General features: G+C 48.9%; 1 protein-coding gene across 1 annotated transcript; it reads left to right on the forward strand.

Moving 5' to 3' along the window:
* Positions 1-4191: 4191 nt before the first annotated feature.
* LOC133909297 (receptor protein-tyrosine kinase CEPR2-like) lies at positions 4192-15074 on the forward strand. Its single transcript, XM_062351665.1, has 3 exons — positions 4192-4428; positions 11448-14010; positions 14418-15074. The coding sequence occupies exons 2-3, from the start codon at positions 11469-11471 to the stop codon at positions 14768-14770; spliced, it is 2895 nt and encodes a 964-aa protein (XP_062207649.1). The 5' UTR covers positions 4192-4428; positions 11448-11468; the 3' UTR covers positions 14771-15074.
* The last annotated feature ends 160 nt before the right edge of the window (positions 15075-15234 follow it).

Genomic DNA, 15234 nt, shown 5'->3' on the forward strand with positions numbered 1-15234 from the left:
CTGTGTAGAATCTTTCTAACGGCTAGTTTTTTAGAGTATGGTATTTGTACCCCTTGTCCTCCTAGCGTGGAGGAGGTTACTTGGCTAGCTTTGTGCAGCTTGTGTGGGGTGTTTTAACTTGGTATTCCACCTTTGAGTGCTCTCCTTCTCTCTCTATGAAGATTCGGTGAGAATCAAGCCTTTGTGACTTAGTGAATAGAGGGAGAAAGGTGTTAAGGGTGTGGTGCTTTGGTAGCCTATGGTTGTTGTATTAGTTGCGTGTGTTTGGGCACTCGGTATTGATCGTGCACGAGTTCGAGAGTCTGTTACTCTTGGAGACAACCGTCTCCTAGACGGTTCTGTGGTGGATTGCCGATGATCTCTTCAAGTGAAGATTGTGAGGAGGCTCGAAAGTGATTGCGGAACTCACAATTTCCGGAGTGGATGAAGAGTTGGCCATAGTGGAGGCGAGGAGTGCATGTGTGCAACCTCGTGAGGAAAAGGGTTGAAAGAGACCCGACTCAAGTGTGGCCAAGCTTTCTCAACAGAAATATAGGATATAGATGGATATCTGAACTTCGGTAACAAATTATTTGCCTCCGTATTTGTTTACTCTTGTACTTTACTTTGATATCCATGCTTGTATGCTTGTTTGTATGTGTATAGAGTTAATTTTAAAATTCTAAAATTTGCTATTTTGAACTGATAGGAGCTTCCAGTTTAAACAATCAGAACTTCCAATGAACAATACCGGATCTTTTGATGAACAGTTATTTCAGAATTTAGATTAGAGTTATCTTGCTTGATTTGAATAACCTTTGTCTCACCTTAGGATTGTAAGCTTCATATTGGTTTAGGGTGATACTGCACTAGTTAAACCTAGCATATTTAGGTTTTTACTTGTGAAAATTTCGTTAGTTTATTTCCGCTACAAGTTTAGGTCAAATAGTAAAATAGAACAAACTTTTGCAAAAAAATTTATTCACCCTCCTCTAAGCGACATCATTATCTTTTCAACACAACAAACCTAGCTAGCGAGCAGTACAGAAAGCCTTGATCCCCTCTAAAAAAAATAACAAGCCAACTGACCATATAAACACAAGGAAAGATTATATAAAAGCAGGTCCTTATGTTGCAAGGTGATTGCTCGGGTAAAGCTCGGGGTTGGTTCTAACGATTTTATTCAGTGTTCCCAGGATCCAAAGATGCCCCTCAACGGGTCGAACAGGATGGTCCAATGAAGGGAGCGAGTTGCATATAGAAATGAGTCTGCATGGTCACCAAGCTCCACCATGGTCCGCTAAACACCGCCAAAGCATGCAAAGACCACCAAAACAAGGTCGAGGTCGGAGAAGTGGTCGCTGACACAGGCAAGGGCAAGACAGGCATCGGAGACTCTAACCTCAAAAAGGCGGTCGCCGAAGGTCTCACAAAGCCTCTGCTCGAGGTCACTTGCCTCCTCGGAGGCCACAAAAAACCAGTCAATATGATCGGTCACAGTATCCCTAGGGGTGGGGTAGACATGAATGCCGATGGCCCGGAGCAACGAGTCGAAGGGGGTGAACGCCCAACTAAGTCAATCATAGAAATACGCCCGCTGATCATTTTCCCACATCGTCCACTCCAAGTCCCTTTGCACCGCAGGCAGTACCTCCTAACAAGCTGGTCATAAATAGGTCACAGAGCACACAGGAGTCAGGTGGTCAGGTATTACTCGGCTCTAAGACTACACGTGGCTTAGTCTGTGGTAAGACTAGCGCACCTCAAAGATCGCTGTAAAAATTCTCTCACTCGACTGTGAACCCGAGTTCACACTCGGCCAGCGCTTCCTAACTACGCTGGTTAATGGTGTCCACGATGGTTGTGGTCATGGGCTCAGAGCGAGCAGGAGATTCGATCAAGTCAGGGACTCTACGACCACATCAATGATGCAAGCCCATTAAGGAAACGAAAAAAACTTCATTCAAGGTATGATACAAGCCTAAGTTACAATCTGATAATTACCCTTCGATAGTCACCACCTGGAAAAGAGGCCCTACGTACTCCACCGCCCTCTAGCACTCCGCATACAGCTTTGCCTCAACTTTGGGACCAACGGCCACAACAGCCTCCCGAATGGCCTCGAGGTTGAAGTTGGGGCCATGGCTGCGGTAGCACTGGAGCACGTACCCCGCCGCGTCTTTTGTCGCCTTCACCACGTCCTCCGCTGCCCGTGTCGTCAGGATGCCCGAGAGCTAGGTGAACTTCTCCACTAGGACATGGATGGCGTAGGCCCAGCCCTGCGCGGACTCCTCCTTCGACTCGTTGGCTTCCAGTCCAACGGTCCTTAGAGGCCCCCACATCGCCATGAAGGCATCTCGTAGAAAGTCGCACATTGTCCGCTCATCCTCCATCAGCTTGGAATGTCGAGCGACGAGCACGACCTTCTCCTCTTGAAATACGGCCTTCTCCCGCTGAAACGCGGCATTCTCCCACTGAAGCGAGCATCTCGCCTCCTTTTCTTTGGCCACCACCGTCTCCAGATTGGTGCATTTACAGTCCGCCGCCTCCTTCTCAGCGATCAGCTTGCTAATGGAAGGCTGGTGACCAAAGAAAGCAAGTCAGAGGCAGGAGTGGGCCCTACAATAGGCTTGGCAGATGTGTGGGTCACCGTTGGTACTTTCGGCGTCGGAGCCACTATGGGATCGGGGGTTGGAATATCCATCCGAGGCACCGAGGGAGGGGTCACGACCAGGGTAGAAGACCTACAACGACAACAAATTGCAAGGTCAAGAAAGGACTCGAAATACCTATGCCTACCAGGATGGCTTACCGCGTGGTCGAGGGGGGGGGGATGAACTCAACTCCTGACCTCACGAAGCCATTGAGTTGACCAGGCGAGGTGCTCTTAAGCGATGCATGTGTGCGCTAGGGCCAAGGCTATGTCGTCGTGTCGACTGGGGCATGTGTGCTGGGGCCGAGCGGACGCCGGTGTGGATTGCTGCGTGTGAGGTGGCCGGGGTGCCCAAGGCCTGTGTTGGGCTGAGCATGGTGCGTGGGGGTAGCTACGCCCCATCGGTAGGACGGCCAGTTGGGCAGCCAATGCTAGCATGGTGTGTGCGCATGAGCAGGCTCAGATGCGGCTCACGGAGAGGTGCCACCGTGAGGCGTCAGCCCAAGGTATAGCGAGTTGACTAGTCTGCTGCGCACCCTAACACTTTAGCATGCAAGTTGGACTGAACCTAGCAAACAGTCGCCACAGGGTTGCAAAACCCCCTTTTCGGAGAACACCAGCGTTTACGTATGGCACGGAAAAAACTGCTCCTGCAAACCAAGAGCCAAAGATGTGTTCCCGGTTGCATGGATGTAGAAGTCTTCGGTTCATGGCTCCAGCTCGGAAGCTTGGATGAAGCAGACGACAAGACCTTAGATACAAGCTTCTCCAGTGCGCCGGTGTACCGCCATCGCACTCTATCCGCAGGAATGGCTGGACGAGTGGACGCGTCAAAATATCTTAAGCTAGGCAGTTTTGAAAAGTATCTCGCCACACCCAAGCGTGCCGTACGTCGGCAAAATCTCCTCTCTGATATATAAAACATGAGATGTGAATACGTGACTCGTTTTACTAATAAAATAAATAAAAAAATTAAGAAATAAACTAGTGAATAATCCTCTCATCTTTTTCATATTCTATCTAAAATCAAATTACGATATCATTACTAACGTATTTATTCGATGGTACTCCTATATCACATTCATATTTCTATAATTTAAATTTATATTTGATATTACTATATTTAATATTTATATTTTTTTTATAACGCACGACGACGAAAAAACGAGAGAACACAAACAGAATCTCGGCATCCCGCCTCAACTGGCGCACGGCCGCGGGAACGAGCGCACAGCACAAATCTCAGCGGCGCGCGTCACTTTTCTCCGCGGGCAAGTGGCGCGCGCCGTCCACAGAATAGATTCCGGGTTCCGGCGCGCTCGGCGCGTGCGTACGTTTTTTTTACCTCCCTCGTTGTTGAATAGATCCGGCTTGTTGCCTTGCGCGCGCGTGCGTCCGCCTCACTCCGCATGCGATGCGAATCGCGAGACGCAACGCGATGCACGCACCGGACGCGAGCTGCCGCGGGGCAACAAGTGGCGCCTGCGCCTCCTGCCCGCGTGGCCCGCCGCTCCGGCTCTGCTGCTCACCACTACTTGCTCCACTGGTCGCCCGCTCGGCTCCCTCCCTCCCTCACTCTCTATATCTACCCGTCCTCTCCTCCCCCATGGCCTTGTCTCGAGGAGGGGCTAAAGAGTTCTAGAATCTAGACTGGGCTTTGTCTTCCTAGCCCTGCACCTGGCCCTGTTCTACTCCGGTGGCATCCTACCTGGCCATGCACTTCCATTTCCCTGTTCTTGGCTTGTATCGCTGATCAGCTCAGATTCGCCAGACACTTCTCTGCCGTTTTATTATCTGTAAGTACGATCTTTGCTTTACGAAGACTGGATGCCTTTCAATTTTGCCATCTCCATTGTACGGTTTCTTTGTGCATTTCTTGATTCAGTCATAGTAGTATCTGTTAAACTGTAAGTTTGGCTGTGTTGTGGGGGTAGTCTAGCAAGTCTCGTCAGAAAGTGGAAAGTGCGAAAATGAAGGATTCCACACTTAGTTGCATGGCTAATATTTGGTCCTTGTATTGGTTTCCCAAGTTGCTTCACAAGTTTTGGGGCAGTGGTAGTCGCATGATGCATAGGCTGTGATTTTGAATTGATCTTGCGAGTAGGAAATGGAGACCTGATGGTGGGGAAGATTCAGCGCTCCATTCTATGGTTCATGACTGTGTCGATGTTCCTCAGTACTTGACAGAACCAGGATTAGCAGTAAAAACTAACGCAACAGAACCATTTTCAGATCATATAGTGGAGTGTATCTTCGCAATTTGCTGCGTTGGATCTTATGTGGTCCACAAGGATCAACTGTTTAAATTGTATCAAAAGTGCAAAACTTGCACATCATCATCATGAGGTACAAAAGTACCACTAGACAATGGCCTTGCATGCTAGAGACTGCGCTGATAAGAACCTTTTCTTTGATCCCGAATGGAATCATTCAGTGCATCCGCTTGCTGGATGAGCTGATACGAACACATACGAGAACTGACCATAACTAACTGAAAGGACGACAAAGGTATTGTGTATATTCACCGTATCTGCAAAAATATCTTATTTGTTACCGCGTAAGTCTCCGATGGATAGCGAGGAGTTTGATAATTCAAGATAGGAACAGAAGAGCGCATATCTCTTTCTAAAAAGGGGGGAAAATATCAGTGTTCAAATTTGTTCTATTGAGAAATATATCAGAAATGTTGGAGGGTTGCCATTGAGTACCCCCAACGCCCTTAGCTCTGCCCACCAGTCCGAAGGCCATCAGCCATAGAACCCCTCCGGAGCCACCACCGAGACCCATGCCTTCATTGCCGTAGACCCCTGAGCCTTGGAGGGGGTAGTAATACTAGCTAGAAGGGGCCCACCGACCAGGTGGTACTGCTATGATGTGATCGACATTTAATACCGATTTACTCGGGCGCCGACTTGACACGCCAGACAGGACTAGTGTCGTAGTCGGCGACCAACCAAAGCATTATGGCTCTACTGGGTTTACCCCCTTCCACCTCCAATAGAAATCAAGAGAAGCTCTTGTTTGGCGACGGAACTATGACTCCAACCGAAATCAAGGGACGTTCCCTCAGGGTGCAGCTCCCGGAGACCCTCGGAGAAAGAGAACTCTCCCTCGTCCTCACCGAAGGCACAAGGCTCCATGCTATCCAAAACCTCGACCGCTACATCGCCGAAATCAAGGCTTGGTATAATCCCAAGGTCACGCCATGAACCCAGAGACCTAATCCTTCAACGGGACCTGGCTTTGGAAAAACTGTGATACAAATGGGAAGATCCTTACCTGGTCCTCAAATCCAATAGACCTAGCTCCTATTGCTTGGCGGACATGGAAGGAACCCCCTCGACCACATCTGGAACGCGGAGGCACTCCACATGTATTACGTGTAGAAAACCTTTCCCTCTCCTCATTTTGTAATATACCAGGGCCAAGCCCTTGGTCACATTTTGCAACGCTTGGAACATCAACCAAATCTTTCCCATCTAACTCGACCTCGAAGGCCCACAGGCCTCGGTAGCGTTGAGTACGAACTTCTGCCACCTCGAAGGGCATAGGCCTCAGTAGCGTAGAGTACCAGCCTCCGCTACTTCGAAGACCAAAGGCCTAGGTATTGTCAAGTGTACAAGCTTCGCCACCTCGAAGGCCATAGGACTCGGTAGCGTTGGGTACAAACCTCTGCTACTTCAAAGGCCATAGGCCTCAGTAGCATCGAGTACAAACCTCCACCACCTCGAAGGTCATATGCCTTGATAGTGTCGAGTACCAACCTCCGCTACTTTGAAGGCCAGAGGCCTCGGTCCATCGAGTGTACAAAGCTCTGCCACCTTGAAGGGCATAGGCCTCAGTAGCATCAAGTACAAACCTCTACCACCTCGAAGGCCATAGGCTTTAGTAGTGTCGCGTACCGACCTCCGCTGCTTCGAAGGCCAGAGCCCTCGGTACCGTCGAACGTACAAACCTCTGCTACTTCAAAGGCCAGAGGCCTTGGTACCATCGAGCGTCAAACCTCCGCCACCTTGAAGGCCACAGGCTGCAATAGTGTCGAGTACAAACCTCAGGTACTTTGAAGGCTAGTAGGCCTCGATCGCATCAAGCGTTAAAACCCTCCTCCGCCTTGAAGGCCTCGATAGTGTTCAGGATCAAACATATGCTTCGATCGTAGGCCTTGAACCAAGAATCTCACGATGCGATCACTAGTGTGATGCTTCGTCACTCTAGTCGCACCTAAGACACCTAAGCATCCCTCTTATCACACCCTTCGGTCGCTACCGGCCACGGCATGCGAGGGGGCTAGAAAAGGGGAAGCTTCTGGAGTGTAGGTACGAGTAGTTATAAAAGGTGAGAAGGGAAGTAAAGTCAACACATCACAATCTTATTTATACAAAAGTACAAAAATAGCACTCGGCGATGTGCCTTACAGTCAATCCAATCCTAATGGGCGAGCTAGGTCGCGGCGCCTTCCCGAAGCACGGCAAGGCGCGGAGGGCTGACTTTGCCCTCTCGAGCCACCAAAAATTAGCAAGCAAAGTCAAAATACATGAAGCAGGAGAACTGAGTTAACATGCAAGGTCTCCGACCCAACCAACCCCCCCCCCTCCGCAAGAAAAGGAGAGAAACAAAAAAAAGCAAGGCCTACTCAGAACTATACCTCCAGCCGCTGATCCTGTGGAGCGTCGCTCGCGCGCGGAGGCTGTTTCTGCGGAGCGATATCCGAACAAGGAGGCAGCCCAGACAAGAAGGTGTCATGTGGTGGCAATGGCGCGCATGAGGAGGCTTTCGGGCGCGAAGCCTGACCTCCCACAAGGGGGTCCGAGTGGGGAGCTCCTAGGAAACTTGACTTCACATGATCAGCTATAAAACAAAGAGTCACTGGTCAGCCATGCTTCACCCATACCCCCAGGTGGTGGCCGTCTAAGGCTACATGGATCTTTGCTAGAGGCACCTCAGGTCGAAGGTCCTCAGCCACAAAGTTTAGGGCTAGCTACTCAAGTGCTTCGAACTGGCATGCCCAGCGTGGTGTCGCAACGCTAGCTGAAACAACGACGCCACGTGGACGCTGGAGCTAGCATAGGCCTTGGCAGTGCTGGCCGTCACCCCCGCTACGGTCTGAGCTAGCGGAGCATCAGGGCAAGGACCTCCGGGTTGAAGGGCAATGGTGAGACCTTGGCCCTGAGGCCACCTAGAGCCCTCTCGATGGCGTGGGCCGCCTCCGTAGCACGCTCAGCCAGCCCTGGCGCTCCACGCATAGGGCTTCCTCCGCTGCACGAGTTGCCCCAGCTTTTGCTGGGCTACGGCTACCACAATTCGGAGGTCCTAGGCTTCGCCTTCTGAAGTGATGTGGCCCGCGATGGCTTGATCAATAGATGCCTTCGTAACCCAACGAGTTTCAGCAACCTCCTGAGCTACAGCCTCCGCACGCTCCCAACGCATTGTCTCTTCTAGCAGACGACCCTCAACAGGCTCCGATCGCTTCTCGGCCTCGTCCAGAGCGCAATGGAGCCTTCTTGTTTCCTCACAAGCCATGTTTTGGGCCGCCATAAGGGCCCAGCGTTGCGAACAAACTAGCGCCTTCTCTAGGAGCAATAACTGCGAAGCACGATGAAGGAGAGATAAGGTTAGTAACCCAAAGGCCAAAACCTGGAAAGCTTCATTTAACAACATACCTATCAAGCCGCAACCTCCAGATGCGCCGCCACCTCCTCTAGAGGCCTCCAAGCTAGAGAAAGCTCAATCTCTCCACTCCTTTGGAGAGACGAGGTGAAGGCAAAGGCGCTCAATGTCTCCGAACGGAGTGTGAAGTCGTCAGCAATCAGGACCATAAAGCTCAAGCCCTGCACTAAGAGCACAGAGGCGGCCGCCGAGGAGGGTCCGAGTCCCCCAGCCTAGCTACGAGAGCCATATCATGGCCTAGAGGGACGCTCCAAGGCGATGAAGTCGTCGCCTCCGGTGTGGCTACCCCAAGTATCTCTAGAGTCGTTGTCAGGTCCTCCGAGGAAGCCAAAACCTTTGAAGTAGAGGCCGAGGTCAGACCTGTTCCAACAGCCCTATAAACTAGAAAAACACATAAATTAGGATACGTAGGAACCGACGCCTGCAAACCGGAAAAAAGGGGGCAACAATACCTCACCCATGCCCTAGTCCTAGAAGTAACGGGGCCTATGACATCCTTGTCATCGAAGGTGTCAACAATCCCACATGCCACATAATCATCAAGGGAGCCCCCCTTCCACCTTGGTCGTGGCCTATCAGGTCTGGGATGTCCAAAGCCTTCCAGAAGCTACCCCCTCTGGCCCAGGAATCATCCTCAGTCGCGTTGTTCGCACCTTTGGAGCCCTCGGCATGTCTCCGACGCTTTGTCCCATCTGACTCCACTTCGAAGGACTCGTTCACTGAGATAGCGCATGAGGCTACAGGGCCAACTAGGGGTCGAGTCCGAAGTGGGATCACGGTGACTGCGACACCCTTGCTTTTCCGGTGACCTAGAGCTCTGCCGAGTCTGGCCACACTGGGGCCGCAATTTCGATGCGGGAGCAGACGTGGTTATGCCACTCACAACTCCCAACCAACTCTAGACGCTAGTCCTGCTCTGCAACAGAAGGTTGGCCAAGGAATCAATCCACGTTCTTAGCCACGTGGTCCAGCACAAGGCACCCCTTTGAAAGTAAAATGTGTCTCATGTCTAAGGATTTAATGCTAGACAAAGTGGAGGACTCACTAGAAGCGACGGTGGGCCTAGAGTATGCATTCAGCTCATCCTCCTCACCTTGCTCAAAGGTGTGGTCCCAATCCACTTGAAGGGGTCGAATCTGTAGCATCGTGAACTCCTCCACAAGATCACGCATGCTTATCATCCATGCCACTTTCTGGAGGAGCGCCACCCTCAAAGCAAGCTAGGCCCCGGAAAGGTCCACCACCAGGATCTGGACGTAATGGATGTCCCGGTTGGTGGAGCGAAGGGTGGATCCAAAGCCTATGCCATAATATAATCAACCCTTTGGCCACTCGATATACCACCGGTCGTTGATGGCTTTCGCTGGAAACGCATCCTGATACTCCTGCCAGAGTTGGAAATTCATGCTGTCAAAGTTGAGGGCCTTCGTCTCCTCATCCTCCATCTAAGTCTTCGGTTGGCAGCTTGCTTCATGGATGGTGGCAAAGAGCTATGCTCGTCCCGAACAGCCCTCCGGTCGCATGGCCCATTTGAAGATGGTCATGCGAGCGATAACATTGGCTGAGACTTGGGGGAGCTCCATATAAAAATAGCGAAGCACCCCTTTGAGGAGCGGCACGGACGAGAAACCGAGGCCCATGTCAAAGAAAGCCTCGAAGGCCACAATTTTGTGGCCCTGTGGTGCCGGGATCACCCCACCCTCCCCCCTCAAGGCGCGGGCGACGGATTTAGAAGATATCTTTCCCTCTTCGACCATCCGGTCGAAGCTTGGCTGTGATAATGGTGGAGGCCCCCCAGCGCGCTGGTTTGTAGGGGATACATCTTACTAGCGCAACGAAGCATTATGCCCGACGGTGGCCCAGGCAGAGGTGGCGGAGTCGCTACCGCCATGGTTTTCGCTGGCGTGCGCACATCGATGACCTCACCTGCCGTTGGTGTGTGCATACCAGCAATGATGGAGGCCGGTTCCGCGTGATGGGCAGCAGCGGGTGATGTTGTCGATGCGACAGTAGGGTCCCCAGATGCCGCACGACCCCTCACCAGGGAACCAACCCTGTCACGGGTTCCGGAGCGATCCATTGAGTCCCTAGGTGTAGGCAAGGAGTGATAGGCAATGGTGGATGTTGGGAGCATTCAGGCCGACAATGTTCGTGCAAGAGCAACGGTTGAGGGGAACAATAATGCAAGATAAAGTCATCGCTTGGTCGGGATCTCTACTTTATAACCCAGGGGAGGAGCTGTTGCGCATGAGCATGCCCCGTCTCTTCACCCACGATCATGGGGATGCGAAAACACTCTCCAGACCCTCCAGCGCCAAGATGTCATGTGTCCCACTACCGTTTGGCAAGACATGACTGCACCACTAACCGCGGGTTGCATTTAATGCCCTCTCTCACTGGTGATAGACATTTAATGCCGATCTACTCACGCGCTGACCTGACACATCGGATAGGATCGGCGCCGTAGTCAGTGATCGACCAAAGCACTATGGCTACTTGCCGCCACAATCGCTGCCACGGTTAGGTGATGTTGTCGGAGTAGCTAATATTTTGACCTGGGCCTGAGTAATGTTCTACTAGACTGGTCCTAGGTCCCGGTTGTATAGTGACATCTTGTATCTCTACTCTGCGTAGGGACATGCTTGTACACTTACACTATGAAAGGCAATATAAATACCAACCATGGACAAATGATACCAAGGGAAGATCTGATTGATCACTCGAGGCATCCCCTTCCTCTCCACTTCTTCTCTAAGCTTGAACCACCCTAGTGAGTAGCTCTCGCCGCATCTTGTTCGCGGAAGACATTTTCTTCCGCCAACAAGAAACCATAGTCGCAAACAACAGTGATGAGGATAGCACAATAGGTTAGATGAAAACGTATCTATTTGATTATGTTTTATTACCTGGTCCCCATGATCATTCAGTAGCTGGGTTTCAATATATTGATACATCTTTTAACCTTTTCACACTTCAATTCCTTCTATTCTTTTCAATGAATGATCACTGTGATGGAAGTGAACTGCATATTGTTTTCGTTAGTTTTTTTAAGGTTAAATACTGTGTACTTTTGTGAAATATCAAGGTATTAGTATTGTCATCAAATCCAGTACGCCACTGAACTAATGCTAGGTTCCCTTATTTTCAGGTAAACAGTGCTAAGAGTGCAATGTCAACCTCACAGTTTCAAATATATTTCTGGTTAATTCTCGTGCTGCCCAATTTCGTAATATCAAAATCCCTACCTCAGGATAGAGATGCACTCTTTGACATAAAAGATCATCTGAAGGATCCACAAAATTACCTTCACAACTGGGATGAATCTCACTCACCGTGCCAATTTTACGGTGTTACATGTGACCACAATTCTGGTGACGTCGTTGGGATATCACTCTTAAATATCTCACTGTCAGGCACTATATCATCTTCATTTTCTCTTCTTCGCCAACTACGCACTCTGGAGCTCGGTGCAAACTCCATCTCAGGAATTGTTCCTGCTGCACTGGCCAACTGCACAAATCTGCAGGTTCTTAATCTGTCAATGAACAGTTTAACAGGCCAATTGCCTGATCTTTCAGCTTTACACAAACTAGAAGTTCTTGACTTGTCAACAAATACTTTTAATGGGGCATTTCCGGCATGGGTCAGCAAATTATCAGGCCTAACTGAATTAGGCCTAGGAGAGAACAACTTTGACGAAGGTGATGTTCCGGAAAGCATTGGAGACCTGAAGGACCTAACATGGCTATTTCTGGGACAATGCAATCTTAGGGGAGATATACCAGCTTCAGTGTTTGATTTATTATCATTGGGGACACTGGACTTCTCACGCAATCAGATAACCGGTGTGTTCCCCAAGGCGATATCAAAACTGAGGAACCTGTGGAAGATTGAGCTCTACCAAAACAACTTGACTGGTGAAATTCCTAGTGAGCTTGCAACTCTAACCTTGCTATCTGAATTTGATGTGTCTCGGAATCATCTAGCTGGTATGCTGCCTAAGGAGATTTCTGGCCTGAAGAAACTGAGGATCTTCCATATATACCAGAATAACTTCTCTGGTGAGCTTCCTGAAGGGCTAGGGGACTTGCAGTTTCTTGAGTCATTCTCAACTTATGAAAATCAGCTCTCGGGAAAGTTCCCTGCTAACCTTGGCCGGTTCTCACCACTCAACACAATTGACATATCAGAGAACTATTTTTCCGGTGAATTTCCAAGGTTCTTGTGCCAAAACAACAAGCTCCAGTTCTTACTGGCTTTGACCAACAACTTTTCAGGTGAATTCCCCGGCTCTTACTCTTCCTGCAAGACACTTCAAAGGTTCAGAATAAGTCAAAATCAGTTCAGTGGGAGTATTCCAGGTGGAATGTGGGGATTGCCTAATGCTGTGATAATTGATGTTGCTGATAATGGATTTCTTGGGGGCATATCTTCTGATATAGGCATTTCAGTCACTCTGAACCAGCTGTATGTTCAGAACAACAACTTCTTTGGGGAGCTTCCAGTGGAGCTGGGGAGGCTCTCCAAGCTGCAGAAGCTGGTTGCTTTCAACAACAGATTCTCTGGCCAAATCCCTACAGAGATTGGAAGTCTGAAACAGCTGACTTATCTTCATTTGGAACATAATGCACTGGAAGGGCCGATACCACCAGATATCGGTATGTGCAATAGCCTGGTTGACATGAATCTTGCAGATAATTCTTTGACCGGAGACATTCCAGACACACTGGCCTCCCTCTCCACTCTGAATTCACTCAATCTCTCCCATAACATGGTCTCTGGTGAAATTCCTGAAGGATTGCAGTCACTGAAGCTGAGTTATATTGATTTCTCCCACAATGAGTTGTCCGGACCAGTCCCTCCTCAACTCCTGATGGTAACTGGAGATGATGCATTCTCTGAAAATGCCGGCCTTTGTGTCACGGACACTTCTGAAGGGTGGAGGCAAATTGTCACCAATTTAAGACCTTGTCAGTTGACCGACAGCCGTCACAACTTCTCAATGAGACGGTTGTTTCTTGTGCTGGTCATAGTGATATCTTTGGTTGTTCTTCTGTCTGGGTTGGCATGTCTGAGCTATGAAAATTACAAGCTTGAAGAGTTCAACAGAAAGAGAGATATAGAGAGTGGCGATGACACTGACTCGAAGTGGGTTCTTGAGTCCTTCCATCCCCCAGAGCTTGACCCTGAGGAAGTATGCAAGTTGGATGGAGAGAATTTGATTGGTTGTGGAGGCACTGGCAAAGTTTACAGGCTAGAATTGAGCAAGGGAAGAGGGACTGTAGCTGTGAAGGAGCTGTGGAAGCGTGATGATGCAAAGGTTTTGAAGACTGAGATAAACACCCTTGGGAAGATACGCCATCGGAACATTCTGAAACTCAATGCATTTTTGACTGGTGGATCATCAAAATTTCTGGTCTATGAGTATGTTGTGAATGGCAATCTGTATGATGCTATTCGCCGTGAGTTCAAAGCTGGGCAGCCGGAGCTTGACTGGGACAAGCGGTACCGCATTGCTGTTGGGGCTGCAAAGGGCATCATGTACCTTCACCACGATTGCTCCCCGGCCATAATTCATCGGGATATAAAGTCGACCAACATACTGCTGGACGAGGAGTATGAAGCTAAGCTTGCGGATTTCGGTATTGCTAAATTGGTGGAAGGTTCACCGCTTAGCTGCTTTGCTGGTACCCATGGCTACATGGCTCCTGGTAAGTTTTTACAAGAAATAGTCTCCTACATGTTATCGTTTCGCATGAGTACTGTAGAAAATATTTTGTCAACGGCACTCAAGTGCTCTAGAATCCATTTTTGCTTGTCCTGGTAAATAATTCAGTCAACTGATATGATGTACTAATCACCAGATACTTTAATCGATGTAGTATTTGTCACTTAAGATATCTTTCTATTGATGGCTGCGAAGTTCTTAGTTGTTTCTTTTGATATTTCTTGATGATTTTGGTATCAATTGTTAAAGTATTTATTTAACAAGAGATGCGTTCATTACTATTCATCCAATATTGACATTTTATTCCTAAAACTATATAACTGTCAGATGTGTACCTTAAAGGTATTAATCTGAAGATTGAGTCTCATGTAATCTTAAATGAACATGCAGAGCTTGCGTATTCTCTAAAGGCGACAGAGAAGAGTGACGTTTACAGCTTTGGTGTCGTACTGCTAGAGTTGCTTACTGGGCGTAGCCCGACAGATCAACATTTTGGCGGCGAACAGGACATCGTCTCCTGGGTTTCACTCCACTTGGCTGACCAAAACCCTGCAGCTGTTCTTGATCCAAAAGTAAGCAACGTTGCATCAGACGACATGATAAAGGCCTTGAACATTGCCATTCTTTGTACTGTTCAACTTCCATCTGAACGGCCTACAATGAGAGAAGTCGTGAAAATGCTCGTCGACATTGATCCTAGCTCCACAACCGGGAGGGCAAAGAACAAGAATGATAAGAAGTAAGAAAAACAGGACTTTTCTTAATAAGATACTACCAGTCACAGCATCAGGGCCTTTAGGCACCCAGTAGCAGCTCAGAGGGGGAAGCTTATTGGGTCCTCAGAATGCCTGACTGGTGAATAACAACAAGTAAGCTTGTAAAATAATCTGGAGGTTAGCCTCTGTAAGCTTGTTCGTAGGTACAAGCTTTAGATCTATCATGTACAAAGTAGTATTGTACTCTGAAAGTTCTTGACAAATGTAATGAGCACCAGTATGATTTACTGCATTGAAAGCCAGATAATGGAGGCTAGCAATAGTTTATGAATGAGGACATACTGTTAAGATATCATATGCTCAATTTTGTCAAAAGGAACAGGACATGGTGACAGGCAAATGACATTTACCGATCATTCCAATACTCATGGAAATTCCGACATTCAGTCCTCTTTCTGCCTCATTTTAGCCACCCTTTTGTATTCAGAGTA

This window comes from Phragmites australis, chromosome 2 (assembly GCF_958298935.1).
Source record: "Phragmites australis chromosome 2, lpPhrAust1.1, whole genome shotgun sequence".
In the NCBI taxonomy this organism is placed as follows: Eukaryota; Viridiplantae; Streptophyta; class Magnoliopsida; order Poales; family Poaceae; genus Phragmites; species Phragmites australis.